General features: G+C 32.0%; 1 protein-coding gene across 1 annotated transcript in view; it reads left to right on the top strand.

The window, feature by feature from the left end:
• The window catches only part of LOC115878716 (hemocyte protein-glutamine gamma-glutamyltransferase-like), a 30,248-nt gene extending 11,707 nt beyond the window's left edge, over positions 1-18,541 (top strand). The window contains exons 2-10 of the mRNA XM_030895296.1: positions 2,095-2,297; positions 4,364-4,590; positions 5,676-5,945; positions 9,277-9,539; positions 11,483-11,697; positions 12,800-12,923; positions 15,161-15,533; positions 17,844-18,067; positions 18,153-18,541. Coding sequence (XP_030751156.1) covers positions 2,099-2,297; positions 4,364-4,590; positions 5,676-5,945; positions 9,277-9,539; positions 11,483-11,697; positions 12,800-12,923; positions 15,161-15,533; positions 17,844-18,067; positions 18,153-18,381 — 2,124 coding nt within the window. The 5' untranslated portion in view covers positions 2,095-2,098 and the 3' untranslated portion in view covers positions 18,382-18,541. The remainder of the gene's footprint in view (positions 1-2,094; positions 2,298-4,363; positions 4,591-5,675; positions 5,946-9,276; positions 9,540-11,482; positions 11,698-12,799; positions 12,924-15,160; positions 15,534-17,843; positions 18,068-18,152) is intronic.
• Positions 18,542-19,359: the final 818 nt, after the last annotated feature.

The following is a 19,359-nucleotide window of genomic DNA, read 5'->3' as shown; positions in this document are numbered from 1 at the left end:
CCAACCCCCCACCCCCATCAAAAACTAATGGCCAGATTCTCGGGTGCCACAGTATTTTTGTGCCAAATTTGGTTAAAATCGGTTTAGCGGTTTTTGAATTATCGTGTTACAGACAGACGGACAGACACCATGAAAATATTTTGTATTTAGGTCATTTATGACCCAAATAACTCATTTTGAGTGAAATTAAAGAAACTTTTTTTGCCGATCTTAATAGTCTACCATACCTATTGGTATGGTCGGCTAAAAATCATTAAAATTGGTCCACTAGAACAATATACAGGGTGTTTCTTCAATGAGATGTTAATATTTAACTATTCTTGGACCTATCCTAAGAAAAAAACTTTATATTATATTATTATTATGTCCTAAACATCTTAATTTCTGAAGTATCTATAGGGTTTTAAAATTTTCTAAAAAAATGTTTTTTTTCATAATAAATCTGATGGTATTACAATTACACATTATGACGTTTTATACACGTCTTTTAACGCATCAAAATGCATTTTTGATGTACCGTCTGATCGAAAAAAAGGCGTCCAGTTGGCTACGAAATGACGATCGATGACATTTAGAGTATTCAAATACAAGTTAGATTAAGATTAAATGAAACAAAATTGTGTTTCTAAATTTAAAATCACGACAAAATTAAAAATGTTCTTCACATATTTACATGCATTATTTTATATCTAATTAATTATTTATTACCTGCATGAAATAATAAATAGTTGATTTTATCTCTTGCAAAGTATGTCAATTAATATTTATAGCTGTTATTAAGTAGCAACACCTAGATTACACCGACTGCATTACAATTTGTTATCTCCAAATCAAAGTTATGTTGGAAATTGCTTTGATATTTAAACCTTAAACACTGTACTTTTTACTACCAACCAATAAAAATGTTGATTATTAGTGTTTTGTTCTAGATTCTGTTCTGAAATGATTGGAAAAATTCAACGTTATTTGTAGTACACTATTCGGTAACAATGTCATCTAGTGACCACTAACTAAGTTATTTCCTCGAGTAGAAGTAAAGTTGGTCAAGTGGGAGTCGGACTCGCGCACGAAGAGTTCCGTACCATTCATTATCTATACAACATTAGACAATATATTATTATAAACTTTTTTCCGATTTAGCTGAAATTTTGAATGCGCGTATGCGTATAAGTAATTAAAAAAATGAAGAAACACATTACTAAAAATTGTATTAATCAATAATAAATATGTAAAAAGCAAAAATAAATATGTAAAAATTAAAAAAAAAACGATTAAAAAAAGTCGCCTTGACTAGGATTCGAATCTGCCTTACTACGGCTCCATCGTCACAGCAGCGTAAAGTCATAACGCTTTAACCACGCGGCCACCGAGGACATGAAAGATTCTATGTAAAATTCTTAAAAGGTAATGTTTAGTGAAAGTACTTTTTTATTTATAAACATTTATTTAATTCTGTTTTTAGTATTTGTTCTTATAGCGGCAACATAGACACATTATCTGTAAAAATTTCAACTGTCTAGCTATCACGGCTGTCTAGCTTATACGGTTCATAAGGTAGACCTTTGTGACAGACGGACGGACAGCGAAGTCTTAGTAATAGCTGTGGTAATAGGGTTCCCGTTTTTACCCTTTGGGTACGGAGCCCTAAAAAGCACTATTTTTTGCTTAAAAATTAAAAAAATGGCATTTTCACTTAATGTTTACGATCGAGTTACCAACGATGTGCTGTTTTATTGGACCACTTTGTACATTATTTGTACTTTAATGCAATGCAAAAATGCAAAATTTAATGCAAGTTTATTAACAATGTATCTTTATGCTCTCCCAGTTCCTCTACATTAAATATTATTGACGATGTTGATAGTTGATGAATGCAAAATTTTTAGGAAGCTTGCCAAAAACTTTCTTTGTATATTTTATATCACATAATGTATATTTATAGGTATGAACAGCCTGAAAATAACTGCATTATATATTCTTTTTTATTGACTAAAAATCTACTGAGTTATATTTAGGAATACTATATTTTTTTCAAATAGATAAAATGATTATTTGAAAATAAAAATAAATTCATGTTTATTTTTTTTCTTACAGAATCATGGATCCCATAGTACCTGTCGGTACTGAACTTTACATCAAAGAAAATGCAGCAGAATGTCACACTGACATGTACGATATTTTGGACAGTGAGGCAGCTTTTCCTATACTTAGAAGAGGTTGTACCTTTTATTTTGCTATTCGTTTTAACAGAGAATATGTACCAACTCAAGATGTGGTCAGAGTAAGATTTGCTATAGGTAAGTTAAAACAAAATAATGCGTGAGAAATATAATCGATTAAAAAAAATCGTCAAAGATAGAATAGAATGATATAAATAGCTATAAGAGGCTATAAGTAATAATAGGCTGTTAATAGATATTTACGATACAAGTGAGTGAGTTAACAGCATCATTAAGATACGCCTGTGAAACCAAACCACACAAGTATCATAATGGAGTTAACTCGCGTGTATTGTACAATATTTTATCTACGTCTAACTATAAAAACACAGTGAATTTTAAAATTATTGTACTTAACTACATACCTATCCTAAAAATCAATTACCTTAATACCTTTGTTCAAATAACACCATGCCAAATAACTCAAAATGCGTGAGTTAAGAGCTTCTTAACTCACTGACGTAGATAAAAATATTTTAAAACACTTTAAATACAAAAAAATATTTATTTTTTAAATTCTGCATTTAAAAAAGAAATAATATAAATGGGTGTTGCTTTAAACAAACTGAGATATAGCATTATAAATATATGTAATTATTATTACATTATAAGTATATACAAGATGGCCACGACATAAAAAATATCTTGTATAAGATGGAGTGTGAGTTACAAGGAAAATATATTGAAGTACTATTAAAGTTAAATAATATATATAAATAAAACAAATAAAACTTCATTATTATTTCTTTTGGGACACCCTGTGTAAAACAAAATATTTTTGGGAGATGTGCCTTTATAAACCATGCAACATTTATATTAAAATTTGTTTATATCTCTTGTTTATATCAACAACGACGATATTGGACTTGCTCGTGCTTATGGACCACCTTGTAATATAAATAGATATAGTTGAAACGAGAAAAATTATAGTTGAAACGAAAAAACTACTGCCCAAAAAACCAGTCACAACAATAATTAAACATAATATGCACATATCAATAAGTATATTTACACAATTTTATAATAATTTTATACAAAATCATTTATACAATATTCCCTTTAATTTACTATACCTGCGGCGATTTATATAATTTTTCTTAAGATTTCATGTAAATAATAATTAAAATAATAACTATGTCTCTGTTTCAATTAATTCACTATTTGTATAACTTGCAATAAAACATGTGGAATCAGAGAATATGTTTTTTCTGAATATTTTTTTATATACCGGGTACGTCTCAAAAGTGGCTCACCCCTATAAGAGCTTTGGTATATTTATGACATAAATTAGGATTGATTGACGTATTCAATTCTTTTCAGTCACTTCCTGTTTCACCGGAAATGACTACAACTTTTGATTTTTAAATGATACCCTCGGTATTTTTTTACTTTATTTGATAGAAAATGACTCTGAATAGAATGACATATCATATGCCAACTTTTGACATTTTCGCTGAAAACAAAATTGTGCTTTAAATTTCAATCTAGAGTGTCATGGCTGTGTTAAAAAGACTAATTTTAAATCAAGAAGCCTTGGAAAAATAGATTTGAACGTCTAATGTTTTTAATGTATTGTCTTGTCCGGTTAAAAGATGCCCAAATCGTATTTTTCCTCATAGTCATATCTCAATTTTTTCAATTGGAACAGGGGTGGCTTATTAGCATATTTGGAAAAGGTATTTTTTAACGAATAATTTGGTACCACACACTTGGTATTTCGAGTCAAATTGTCGTTCTGAACTGCATATTGCAATTTAAAATAAACCATATTCGAAAATGTCAAAAGTTGACATATGATATGTCATTCTATTCAGAGTTTCATTTTCTATTGAATAACAAAATACCGAGGATGTCATTTAAAAATCATAAATTATAGTGATTTCCAATTGATTTCCAAGAAATTGAATACGTCAATCAATCTTAATTTATATTCAATCTCGATTTTTTATCTCAAAAAATAAAGAAGTTATAGCTGTGAGCCACTTTTTTGTCCTTTGAAGCTGTGAAAAAATCAAACCTAACTAAGTTAACGTAAAAAAAGACACAGAAATTTATGCCGCAAAAAACGTATATTTGGAGACTTTCAAGGGAATCAAAATTTGGACGCAGTCAAGAATGTGCTAAATTTGATTTTCCTTTGTCAGGACCTAAACCAAATGTTGTAAAAGGAACCAGAGTGATTCTGCCCATCAACCCGAGAAAGAAACGTTCAATAGATGATCCAAACCGGTGGTCGATAAGTTTGAACCGCGTTGATGGTGATACCATCGCTGTCCAAGTGCGTGTTTCTCCTCATGCTCCTGTTGGTATCTGGAAATGTTCGTTACAGACCAACATAGTTGGCGAAAAAGGCAGAAGAAATGATTACGAAGTAAGTATAGCTACAGTGTATTTAAAGCCAATGTACACCAAAGAATAAAGGTGTCCATTCACATACATACATACTGCCATTACTCGCTGACCAATACTCGACACGCATCAGAAGATGTTCACGCAAGGCGTTTTCTTTAATGAGCTTTTCTGTGACTGAAAAGCCCCATACGTGATATTATTTGCCTACCGCACTCCGGACATTCAAAAATCTCATTGCTTTGTTGCCTCTTTACTTTTTGGTTGTCGCTGTTAACTGAATTTACAATTCTTCTCCATTGAGTTCTATTTGAACTGCTTCTTCTCACTCATTCTGCATGTTAATCCCCATTAAGTTTTCGTGGAAAAAGTCCTTGTACCTTTTGAGTTGTCTACCCGGTCTCCTTTTACCGTCTACAAGCTCACCGTAAAGCAGAGATTTTGGTATGCGTTTTTCTTGCATTCTGCATACGTGATCAGCCCATTTTAAGCGGGATTTTGTAACCATGACTTCAATACTCTCGCAGTTAGCTTTTTCAAGGACCCATACGTTGTAGACATGATGGAACCACCGGATTCTTAAGAGTCTTGTCTAAGGTGTCTCTGTTGCAACTTGTTTAATGCGTTCATGTGTCGGCGGTACGGCACCCAGGTTTCTCTCCCATATAACATGGTGGGGATTACAATTGCTCGGTACACTGGAAGTTTCATGTTTGTACTCAAGTCATGATTGTAGAAAACTCTGTCTTTTAATTGCCAGAATGCTCTTGAGGCGCTGCTAATCCTGTACTGAATTTCAGAGTCTATATTGGCCTTTTCCGAAATCAAACTGCCAAGGTAATGGAATTCCGCTACATATTCCAATAGTTCTCCGATTTTTATAGCATTGTTGTGATCTTCCGGGGGAGTGCACATGATTTTGGTTTTGTCGATGTTTAGCTTATGGCCCAAAGCCTCGTATGAAGCTCTTAACTCACTCAAAATGCGTGAGTTAAGAGCTTCTTAACTCACTGACGGTAGATAAAATACAATAGATCTGTAAGGTCTCGGTGATTATCTCCCCTACTACATATTCTACATTCTACTTACTTTACTGTGTTTTTTAAGATTCCAGATGAGATCTACATCATTTTCAACCCATGGAATAGCCACGATGGAGTCTACATGGAAAAAGAGGAAGAATTAAAGGAATACGTGTTGAACGAAGTGGGTAAAATATGGTGCGGCACGTTCAAGAAACCAACCGGAAAACACTGGGTGTTTGGACAATTCGACGACATAGTTTTACCATCCGCTATGTTGTTACTGGAAAAGTCTGGATTGCCACATTCGGAAAGGGGAAATCCCGTGATGATTGCCAGGGCATTGTCAGCAATTGTAAGTATATTAGAAAAACATAATCACATAATTTTATCAATTTGCAACTCCGGTCAATACCGAGTGTTTCTCAAAAGTGGCTCACCTCTATAACTTTTTTTTTTATTTCAGATAAAAAAAACGATTTTTTGTACGTTAGTATATGACATAAATCAGGATTGATTGACGTAGTCAATTGTTTTCGGTCAATTCCTGTTTCACCGGAAATGACTACAACTTTTGATTTTTAAATGGCACCCTCGGTATTTTTTTACTTTATATGATAGAAAATGACACTCTGACTAGAATGGCATATCGTATGTCAACTTTTGACATTTTCGCAATATGGTTTGTTTGAAATTGTAACATGCAGTTCATAACGACAATTTGACTCGAAATACCAAGTCTGTGGTATCAAATTATTAGTAAAAAATGCTTTTTCTAAATATCTATGATAATGAGCCACCGTTGTTCCATTTGAAAAAAATTGAGATATGATGAAAAATACGATTCGGGCATCATTTAACCGGCTCGGACAAGACACGAAAAACATTAGACGATCAAATCTATTTTTCCAAGGCTCCTTGATTAAACATTAGTGTTTTTAACACAGCACTGGTAACACATATTTAATTCTATATTCTATATCCCTATTATATAACAGATATTATTTTAAGACCAGTAGATCGTTAATCAAAATACCAAACATTAAATTAGGATGGCCAAAAAACAGTTTTTTTATATAAATCCGCGTTGGTTAGACCTTGAACCCTAATAACCAATATTAGCACCATTTCTGCGAAGGACTTATTAATAGCTTGTTTATATACAAAAATATATTATTTCAATTAAATCATAACTGTTTCTGATATAATTTTTTATGTGTTTAAACAGAGATGATACCACATTACTGTCTATTTATACTTTATAAACTTTTACAGATCTCCATGTTATTTCATTTAAAATTATTTAACAGCATTAAATTGTTTGTAAACCTTCATGCTTCAAAGAAATGATTTAAAACACATATTGGCATAGTTGCTAAGTTGTTAAGGTCTCCTCTACACATAATGTTGCGTCTTATCTGTTCAGTCATATTATACAATATTCAGTTAACTGAAGAATATATACAGGGTGTCCCAGAAATAAGTGCAAGTATTTTAAGAGGTGCTAGATCTCGATAAAAGAAACATATTTTCTCTTTATCGTTTTCAAATAAGTCGAAAAAAAAAACGAAGTTTTACTTTGAAAATTTCCAAAAAAATGATTTTTTTGCTCAAATTTTGAGAACAACTGGATCTTTTCTGGATTTTCTTTCTTGTACATTTAATCTACTACCTATGTTGCCATATTATCAAGAAATTATGTTTTTTAAAAACTAAAAAAATTTCCAAAAAATTTTTCAAAAAATTTCGAATTTTCCAAAAAAAAATTTCGTGAAAAAAACCTCATAGGCGTGTTTCTGGAGTTGAACTATACTACCAGTTAAAATACTTGCACTTATTTGTGGGACACCTTGAATAAGTAAATTTGGAAAAAATATTATGGATATATTTCAGCATATTTAAAAAGCGACTTTTACAAATCTAATATTTTTGCATAGTTTCACGAAATACTGTAATTTTATCAAATTGTTTAGATATCTTTTATTTTAGATTATTACCTTTTATTTTAGATTATTATCTTACTAGCGTGTACCAGCGATTTCGTTCGCGTCGAATTAATCATTTGTAATGGTGATGATAAATCAAAGCAAGAATTTCCATTAACATAAAAACTGGATAAAATTTTCTCACATTTATGTCAGCATGAGAAAAAACAATATGGCGATATTATTATATAACTTGGTAATATTTGAGGGGTAGTTTCATCTCGTTGAAATTTGACTTTCGAAAAATCCGTTTGCCAAAAATAAGATTTTTACGTCAAGCAGTTTAAGCAAAATCTTGGTTAAGAAATTACCCAACTTTTTGGAACATCCTGTATGATTTTTAAAAAAAATCAAAATATGTAAAAAACAAAATAAATTATACTTGTCCAAGCGTTTTCCCGAAAGACTAACCGTTTTTTAAATAACAAATATTGTAATATTTGAGGGGCGTTTTCACCCTCTTGGAATTTGAGATTCGAGAAACCCCTCCTTATTGAACCTCTAGACCCCACAGTCAATCCGATTGCCCAAAATCAGCTTTAAACGTCAAGCAGTTTAAGCAGAATCGTGATTAATCAATGGTCATATTTTATGAAACACCCTGTATAAATTTGTAAAAAATCTTAAAATGTGTAAAACAACAAAATAAAATATACGTGTTTAAGATTTTTCCGAAAAACTCACCAGTTTTTAAATAAAAATATTTTAATATTTGAGGGATAGTTTCACCCCCTTAGAATTCGAGTTTCGAAAAATCCCTTCTTATCGAACCTCTACACCCTAAAGTCAATCTGTTTTCCAAAAATCAGCTTTTTACGTCAAGCGCTTTAAGCAGGATCGTGATTAATCAATTACCGGATTTTTCGAAACACCCTGTATACATTTTTAAAAAATCTTAAAATATGTAAAAAAACAAAATAAAATATGCGTGTTTAAGCGTTTTTTCGGAAACTTGACCGTTTTTTAAATAAAAAATATTGTAATGTTTGAGGGGTGGTTTCACCCTCTTGGAACTAGAATTTCGTAAAATCCTTTCTTATCGAACCTCTACACCTCAGAATCAACCTGTATGCCAAAATTGAGCTTCTTACGTTGAGTGGTTTGAGCAGGATCGTGATTAATCAGTGAGTCAGTCACTTAAGGATTTTATATATTAGTATAGATTATTATTATTTTGGTAAAAGTTCTCTTTTGCCAAAAACTGATCTAAAGCCGCTGATAAACTAAAACAGTTAATATTATTTAATAATTAAAGTTATCATGAAAATAAAAATTAAATACCTACTTTAATTAAATTTAAATTTGTTAATGCTATAAAAATAATAAAAATAAATAAAAACAATACATTGTAAGAGATATTTTTTAAATCCTAGATATATTTTTTGTATTCAGTTTCATTACGTATTCTTAGTGACAAAGTTCAGGGATTAGACAATACTGGTTTATTTAAAAAAATCAAGTTTTTCGTTGAAAAATACCAAAGAAATGCAGTAATGAACGGAATCTGCTTAGATACTGGACTTAATAGAATTAAATTCTATACAGTATAGTAGATAAATTAAAAGTTGTACTAGATTGTGGTTGATACTACTCATTATTTCTTTAAGATATAGTATTTTAAAATAAAATTAACAGTCTTTACAAAACGTTCTTTAAGCTATACCAAGAAATACTGAAGCATACAAAAAATATTTTTTTAAGGTGAATTCTGTTGATGATGATGGTCTTGTGGAAGGCCGTTGGGATGGCAACTACGAAGATGGTACCTCGCCATTTGCCTGGACTGGATCTCATGCTATCATGGACCAGTTCCTCCAATCTGGAGGCAACCCAGTCAAATATGGACAATGCTGGGTCTTTTCCGGCGCTACAGTAACTGTTTGCAGGACTTTGGGAATACCCTGTAGATCCACAACGAACTATGTTTCTGCTCACGATACCAACAGGTCTATGACAGTTGATAAGTAAGTATACTTACTAATTATTTTAGTATTTACTTATAGAACATAATTAGAAAATGTCGAGTTTTTTCTTAAGTCCGAAAAAGTAGCAAAATAAGTGTTTGGCATTTAACGTTTTATGTAAAACTGGCTAGGTATTTTTATACAAATGAAGAGGGAAATTAAAGATAAAGGATTGTACTATATCCGTATTGTAGCACATTTTTAGACTTTGATGGTTAAACATCAATAAAATCAGGGGCGGCGACTTTTATAAAAGCTCGTGAGTCCTCATCAGATATGGGTAAATGTAAACAAATTTCCAGATTGTCAATCCATTATCAGAACAATGTTCCAATTGTTGTATTTACTACACATTTTTACACTGATAAAACATTAGGAAAATACTATATCATTTTATGTCATTTTTGCAATTCTATTGAGTATAATTTAAGTTCTAAAAAATACTTTTTTTTTTGAATTATTTCTTTTAGAGTTTTTAGTTCTGCTTAGGATTTCGCCCGACAAATTTATCCATTGAAACATTTTTTTTTTGAAAATATCACAAGATAAACGACCTTTCAAACCACAAAGCACATGTCTTAGTAGCCCGCTAAATTGATTGACAAGAAATCAGAAATGTTCAAAATTGACGTCAGTCGGTATTGTTAAAATGACGGATTTCGTTTGGAACGACATAAATTTATATGGTGTTCCTAAAGAAGTTTAAATTTCACTTCCAATTTAAAATAATAATTATATGAATATATAAACTCTTTTAGAGCTCCCACAGACTCTCAGTTATTTAACACAGGCGGAACGTGCAAGATATTTTATTCTGTAAACTTTGGTGCAAGTCAGTTTGCGCAGTTTAACCTGTATTACAGCCTGTTGCACACACGTAATTTCATAGTAGGTATACAGTTGTATCTACAATGAACAACTGTAGTATGTGATAATGTGACGCACTGACTTCAGCACATTTTTTCTAAGTAAAAATGGCCTGCCCAGATACAGTTTTGTCTTGCATTTTGTTCACTTGTGCAATAAAGAAAAAGCATAAAAACAACGGTTAGTTTGTAAAAGCAAATACACCAAAGATTTGTTACATAAAGGAAATAATTATTCCCATGTCAATTTGCTTACTGATTTAAAAGTTGAAAAATAGGATTGGTTTACAAACCTAAGAATGGAAGAGGAAACTTAGTTAGTTAGAACTATTGAAATTAATTTCTTTGAAATACTACCGCGGTATGATGCGCATCATGCATGTTCCAATGGACTTTCTGCAGTTTTTGAGCGACCTCTTGTTTTACGGTTGATGAGATAAGTGTCGCTTAAAGTTGCTAAATTGAAATTGAAATTGAATTAGCTTTGAGGCTTATGCTCGTGGGTGCTCCGCACCCACTGTTTTCCTCTCGTGGGTGCTGAACCACCCGAGCACCCACGTAGTCGGCGCCCCTGAATAAAATATTCCTTATGTTTGGCCTAAATTTTCTCGAAAATAAAGACATAATTTAAAAGTCTGTTACAATACGGAAATAGATTGAAGTTTTGTGATTATAGTGATATATAACTTATATGGTTTTGTAACAAATTGCTCGCTATTTTATGGCAAATGCTGAAGCTCTGCAAACCTTAATCAAGCTTTAATCAGAGCACGTGTGTCTAGGATTTTGGGTGTGGCTTATAACGACAGGATCGGGCTAAGCCTTAGGCAGATTTCCGAAATATAATTTATATTTCTTTCGGCTACACACCCGCTTTACCCGGCTCCTGAAAGCGACCCGAAAGTACAGCGTAATAGACTTTTAAAACTTTGACATCCTGTATCTCAAAAACGAAGCATTTTAGAACATATGTTTATACGAACATTTTAACTTAAAAATAGTTGAAAAATCACCCTGTAAAATATCGGACAAAATTCAGAAACATTCCGTATAATAAATAAGTATTATTTTGTGCAGATTCTTTGACATGTTTGGCAATAAAATTGAAGAAAGCGAAGAGGTGGATTGCAAAGATTCTTGCTGGAATTTCCATGTGTGGAACGACGTCTGGATGGCCAGGCCGGACCTGCCCCCTGGATACGGCGGCTGGCAAATCATCGACGCCACTCCTCAAGAAACAAGTGACCAAGTATACAGGTGCGGACCAGCTTCGATTGCTGCAGTACAAAAAGGTAATAAAAAAAATTATAACGTTATTTAAAATAATATAAATTAAAAAATTATGGGTTTTTGCCATTCTAAGAAAATCTGTAAAATAAAAAAGCTATTTTTACTTGTAAAACAAATTTGCTTAACTGACAAAATGCTTAACATTTTAGCATAGTATAAGGAAACTAGTTTTACTCCTTGTCAAATCCTTTGTTCTTTTTCTGCCACTTTATATGACCTTGTTCTCGCGTCCCGTGACCACTGACGTAGCTGTATAGTCGTGGTCTATAACTAGGCAAAGTATAGTCGTGGCTCTCGCCATAGTTTCACAGATATGTATTTAGGAAAATATGAGTTCACAATAAAATAAAATAAAAAATATTGATCATCGAGTAAAAATTTGCTTGAAGACAGAATATTTTCACATTTGGTGTAAGTAACAATTCTTCTGTATCTGAAAATCTTCTGATGGGAACACATGCGGGAAAATATATAATGACATATATTTATATTATTATCTATTTCAAAGATTTTCTACAACTTTTTTTTTAAATTTAAAACAAGATTAATTTTAATACTAATGTGTTTGTTTTGTAGTAATATATTGGTTAAGTGATTTTTATTGGATAACTAATACATTGATCAACACATTGTACTAAATAAGAAAATATCATATTTAAACGTCAATAATTGCTAATAAAAATTACAGAAATTTCAAAAGAGAAAAGAAGCAAGAACAATGAGAAATAGCATCACTACTTACTCAATATCACTCAAGAAAAAAACTATTTAAAATATTTAAATTCAACTATTCGAGAACACTTTAGTTTTACTAAAACAGATACGTCTACAATCTTTATTCTTTGTATTTTTTTTGCTTCTGACGACGGAAAGAGAAACTTTCCGAAACGTTAAGCATTTTTTTCTTTGTTAGGCAAGTTTGTGTAACTGTAAACCTAACTTCTGACAAGTAGTTTCCGTTTGGGTTTAACGCCAGAAGTGTTTACAAAAAATAACTATTTTATTTTGTAGATTTTGCAGTGGCGAAATACGCATATAGGATTTTTTGGAGAGATAAGCTTTTACTATTATGTTAATGTAATTTTTAACGATGTTTACTTACAGGTGAAGTTGGATATCTGTATGACACCCCTTTTGTGTTTTCCGAGGTAAATGCTGACATTGTCCATTTTAAAGAAGACGAAGAATCAGACTGGGGATTCTCCAGGATGTCCATTAACAAATACCAGTGAGTAAAAATTAAGGATATTCTAAATATGCAAGATGAAACGTTAAAATTAGAAATAGAAATGAATTAGAAAACAGAATTGAAAGAGTCACGTATATATACAGGGTGGGCCACGGAAAACTTACAATGGCTATAATTTTTAAACCAAAATAGATATCAAAAAAATAAAATATACCGTTTCTATAATAACGAAAGGGAATACATATGACGCATTTTTTTCCACCCCGACCTACCCCTTAGGCAGCACCCCTACTCACTTGAAAATCTTAAATGGCAACACTCCACTTGTGGCGCCTTTTTGGAAAGCCCATGAAAAATGCTAAACGATGATCATAAAGTTTTTAGGGTGAAATTGAAAAACTACCTCTTATACGAAAAATTAGGTGGACATTAATGAAGAAAGTGATTTTTTCAGCATAAGTTACAAATTGATGGAACCCAGCTAAATGAGGCAAATTAGATATTTTTCAAACCACCCCGACCCACCCCTAGGTGCCAGCCCCTCACTTGTAATCTCATCAATGCCATTTTGAAACTATTGCCATTTTGAAGCTAAAAATAAAAAATGTAGATAATAAAAAAGGCAACACAAAGATGTTTACTAATCGTTCAGCATAATTTTGCGACAACGCATATTCTTCCTCATCATCTATTTGTTTACTTTCAACAAACAGGAATCTTAAAATGGCATATCTTTGCGTTTGTCTTTTGTACTGCCTTCTATCGATTTTCAATCGTTTGCAAATTTGGTGGTATTTTATACCTTTATTTGATTCGCAGTTACACTAAATCCATAGTCTACAAAACAAAACTAGGTTCGTTGCAAGAATTGCGGCAGAGGATAACTGAAGCATGTCGAAATATTCCGGAAGAGACTTTACAAAAAGTGAGGGAAGAATTTGAAAATCGTTTGTATTTTTGTATGGAACAAAACAGCTGTCATTTTGCATTAGCGCAACTAGCAATTTATCCTGGGGTGGGCCTGGGAGGGGCCTGGTGTTCAGCCCAGGGGGGCCTAGGGCTTTTTTTTTTAAATGAACAATAATTTTAAAAAACACATTTTTTTAATAAAACGTTTTACATGAATTTCTCTATCAATAAATTTCATAGACTTGGTTATCAAACCGTGTTCCCGTATATTACTTAAATACCTACAAATTTTCTAAAAAAATTAAAATTAACACATTTTTGAACACAACAAAGTAATATTAACTAAACAAAACTAGAAAACGCCATTTTTACTGCATCACAAGCAAATAAAAATTAATACGTAGCCAAGAGTCATAATTCGGGATTTCCCTGGGGGGTGCCCAGCAGTAACAGGGGGGGGGGGCTGGCAACCCCGGATACCCCTGTAGTTACGCCAATGTCATTTTGAGCAATTGTTAAAATAAATTATCATTTTAAATTTCTTTCAAATTGTCACACCTACATTTCTTATCACTACTTACTAGCAATTAAGTTGAAGTCTCTATGAGCATCGTTTAGCAATTTCAATTAGCTTTCCAAAGAAGGTGTCACAAGTGGGGTATCGCTATCTTGAGATTAGAAGTGAGGGGGTGGCACCTAGGGGTGGGTCGGGGTGGTTTGAAAAATATCTAATTTGCCTCATTTAGCTGGGTTCCATCAATTTGTAACTTATGCTGAAAAAATAACTTTTTTCATTAATGTCCACGTAATTTTTCGTGTAAGGGTTTTTCGTGTAAAGGTTTTTCAATTTCACCCTAAAAACTTTATGATCATCGTTTAGTATTTTTCATGGGCTTTCCAAAAAGGCGCCACAAGTGGGGTGTTGCCATTTAAGATTTTCAGGTGAGTAGGGGTGCCGCCTAAGAGGTAGATGGGGGTGGTTCAAAAAATACGTCATATGTGTTCCCCCTCGATATTATTGAAACGGTATTTTTTATTTTTTTGATATCTTTTTTGGTTTAAAAATTATAGCCAAGTTTTCAGTGGCCCACCCTGTATAGGCCTTAGTTTAGTTATTTTGGACATAAAGTTGTTGTTCTACAACTGATTAGAAGTTGTTTCTGTCTTATCTTATTAGATTTACCGTAAATTTTGGCGAACGTTCTGCCTTTTTGTCGCAACCCTTTTGTCCCTCTTGTACTCTATGTTTGGAGAAAAATTAATCTTTAACCCTACGTTTATTAATCTTAAAAGTTTCTAACTAAATCACTCTATGATCTAAATAACTCTTTGTACGTCTTTCTAACACATTGATTCTCTTCTTGCAGTGTTGGTAGAAAGATAATCACCAAAAGCATCCACATCACTGACGAACAAGGTGACTCTGACCTCTGGGACGTCACCTACTTGTATAAGAACCCCGAAAACACCCCAGCTGAACGCTTGGCAGTCTACAACGCGGTCAGAGGCGTACCAAAGGCTCAACAATTCTATGAGATACCCACCCAAGACGAAGGAGACGTTTTTTTCGATCTCATTGATATTGATACCGTGCCCTTGGGTGAGAGTTTCGACGTTGTTGTTGAAATTGAGAATAAATCAAATGATGAGAGGAGTATCAGTGCTGTATTGAGTTCGGCATCGGTATATTATACAGGGGCTGCTGGAAGTGATATTAAGAAGTCACAGGGAACGTTTAAGGTGAGATTTATACAGGGTCGTACACTTTTTAATAGCGGTATTTTAATAGTAGAAAGAAAAACATATTTGAAGAAGGAAATTTAATGTCAACATAGAATCAAAGTTTGTACCTTTATTCCATATATATATTTATAATAAAAAAATATAAATATAAAAAATAATAAGAACTAAAACAAGAAACTAAGAAGACATATCTTTAAAAAATGATGATTTTCTCATTCAAGAAAGAACCATTACTCAATAAGAAGGTCTCGCTGTCATGACTAACTATTCCTGTCCTACCTGGTCTTGTAAATTACTCAGAATTCTTTGTAAGCTTGTTAGTAATAAAGTAGTTTATTGTTTTTGACCATTTGAATAAAAAAGGCAATATTTTTTATCTATAAATAATATCAAAGGAAGGTGTTGCTCAAGGATTTGTGAATATATTTTCTAACTGGTTTACTAAACTGCGAATTTAGCTCTAATATATTACTCATTATTGGTTCATTTTTTATACAGTGTCTTTAAGATAAATGGTTCACATATGAGAATAAGTTTGTTTTTTAATAATAAAATGAATTTTAATAATAAAAAATAACGTTAACTATTCACGAAAAATAATAGTCCTGAAATCAATATGGACTTATGGTTTTAAATGAAAATCATTGTTGCAAATTGAAGCACTACCAATTATATTTTTTTGGCACAATTTTCTGTTACTAGGCACTATTCTAAATTGAGTTGAAGAAAAATTAGTTATTTTTTATACAAGACGATAAAATTTATTAAGTATTTTATCGTCGACTGAAAAGATTAATTCGCGGGCGATGAAAGTAATTTTATACGAGACGATAATGTAATTTTATCGTCCTGTATAAAACAATATTTTTTTCCATAGCGAGTTACGTTTTAAAAAATATTCAGAAATTATTATTTCAAAGAATTTATTACAAATAGAAAAAATATTGTGCTGGGTTGGCGTTAGTTTCTATGTAATTTGACAAATAAATAAAGCTGTCTCTTTAGTTGTCAGTTTCGAGTCAATGTTTTTTAATTCTCTTTCTTGTCGATTGCTGATTGAATTGGAGCCAGAAATGGTTCAAAACGAAATAAGTAAATTACCAACATATATTCAGGTTGAGGCGACAAACCCCATATCCAAACTTCTTCTTCTTATCACGCCCTCCTGCCGAAGGTTGGCGATCCAAATGGCAATTGTTGCTCTGGAAACTGCAGCCCGGAAGATTTCCGCAGACGAGCGGTTAAACCATCTTCTCAGTTCCTCAAATCTTATAGCCATGAGTTCTGGCGTCTTCCTACTGATCTTTTCCCTTGCACTTTGCCCTCTATTATGAGGCGCAGTATTTCGTATCTACCACCTCTCATCACATAACCCAGGTATTGCATTTTTCTTTTCTTGATGGTGTTCAGTATCTCTTTTTGTTTCTGCATGCGTTGGAGTACTTCATCGTTGGTGATCCTTTCTACCCATGAGATTCGCAGCATCCGTCTGTATACATACATTTCGAAGGCTTCTATTCTCTTCTCGGTCTGTGAATCCAGTGTCCAGCTCTCACATCCATAGAGTAACACAGAGAAGACGTAGCATCTGGCCATTCGAGTTCTGAGTTCTGCACTGAGGTCTGAAAAAAAAATGATTTCATTCTCACGAAGATTTTTCTCGCTTGTTCAATTCTTGAAAATATTTCTCTTTTCGGGTCGCACTGACTATTGATGTTAGCTCATAAATACTTTATTGAGGTCACTTGTTCGATTGTTTGTCCCTTGGCACGCAGGTGTGCATTTATTGGAGTCTTAGAAAAGACCAATAGTTTGGTCTTGGAGACACTGAGATGCAGTCCAAACATCTCACTATAGTGGACTATGGAATCTATAATGCTTTGCAGTTCTTGTATATCGTTGGCTATTATAACCGTATCATCGTATATCCAAACTACTTCCAAATAAAAAAAATATATATCCAAACTACTTCCATTTAAATCCCGAATAACTTATGAAAAGGAATACAAAAATTTCAAAAAATGGAAGCAATTAAAAAACGTACGAGAAGAAATAAAGTTTTTGAACCTATCCTTGCTGTTAAAGTATCATTTAATCTACCCTTGCGGTTAAAGTGCTATTTTATCTACTATTTTTGATAGATATAAGGCAATTTTAACAGTTACTATGGAAAAAAATAACTTAGCTAATACAACAATTGTGCGTTATGCATATTATCTTTGCGTTGTATGTTTATAAAAATTTAAGTAAAATGTAGTTTTTTTATTTTTATATGCTTTTTTTTTGAGTGTTGTTTTTTTTCTTTAGGTTGCTGGTGGTCAGAAAGAAACTTTAAGAATCCACGTGACTCCAGAAGAGTATATCGAAAAACTGGTTGATCATGGACTGATCAAAATATACGCCATTGCCAGCGTGGAGGAAACCAAACAAACATGGAGTGAAGAGGATGATTTTACCATGATTCTTCCCAAAATGGCCATTGACGTTTCTGGAGACTTCAAAGTAGGACAACCTTGTGAAGTCAGCTTCAAGTAAGCTATAGAATGTTGCTATAGAATATAGGTACATAATTTTTTTTATGAAAAATTAATGAGATGTTTTTCTACTTCATTTCAGATTCAAAAATCCTCTCAATTTTCCACTGACAAGCTGTGTATACACTTTGGAAGGTCCAGGACTGCAAAAACCTAAAAAAGTGGACTTCCGTGATATTGACCCTAATGAAGATGTAGCTATCACAGAGAGCTTCACTGCTAGAAAAGTTGGTGAACGGAAAATAGTGGTCAGTTTCACTAGTAAGCAGATACAAAATATTTCTGCTAGTATAAGTGTTACCATTGAATAATTTTAAAAGAATAAAAACAAATTTTTGTAAATACCAGAGATGTGAGTTGAATATTTATATTTTAACAATTTACTGTCTTTTGAAAATAGTTTTAATAAGATTTTTTATTTTTTTATTACATTGTTGTTAACTTCTTGAATTAAAAGTACATGGAGACAAATTTTTCACTGATTTTTTTTGGTATTCCTTAAAAAACATTTAAAAATGTTAATTTTTACATCTGTATATTCACAAGTAGTTGTAAGTTTTTAGCGTTAAGCATGAGCAATTTTTTATATAGTGTAGGCTATATTATTGATTATGTAAACATTGAATTAAGAATTGCAGCTCTGATGTTTACTTTAATATATGACGTATTAAAAGTTGTATTTTAGAGATAAGTATTTAATAAATAATTTTTATTTTTTCATTTAATTGTTTTTTATATCTGACCTGAAAAAAAATCTCTGTATAGGAGTACCCTCGTATAGTATGTCTGAAAAATAGATGCTACTATTTTACAGGGTGTGTCTTAAATAAGTGGAAATATTTTCAGGGCTGGTAGATTTTGATAAAAGAAACATATTTTCTCTGTACCGTTTTTCAAATACCTAGTCCAAAATATCGGAAATATTTTACTTCGAAAATTTAAAAAAAAAATGATTTTTCGCTTAAATTTTGAGAACCATTAGAACTTGGAACTCCTTTCTTGTAAATTTATTCTACTCTCCATGATGCCATATTATGAGGGTATTATGTTTTTTAAATAAAAATTTAAAAAAATCCAATTTTTCAATTTTTTTCGCGGGAAAAAACATCATAGTAGTGTTTTTGGGGTCGAAATATACTACCCCTAAAAATATTTGCACTTATTTAAGACTCACCCAGTATAAATATTCTTTCAGAATAATTTATCCATCATTATTTCTTTACAGTGTTGCAATGAATAAGTATAGTTATAATGTAAAAATAAATAATTTTCCTAAAATACAATTAGTA

This window comes from Sitophilus oryzae, unplaced genomic scaffold (assembly GCF_002938485.1).
Source record: "Sitophilus oryzae breed Bouriz unplaced genomic scaffold, Soryzae_2.0 scaffold_1521_pilon_pilon, whole genome shotgun sequence".
In the NCBI taxonomy this organism is placed as follows: Eukaryota; Metazoa; Arthropoda; class Insecta; order Coleoptera; family Curculionidae; genus Sitophilus; species Sitophilus oryzae.
The sequence above is the reverse complement of the archived record's forward strand: the minus strand, read 5'-3'. Positions and strand labels throughout refer to the sequence as shown.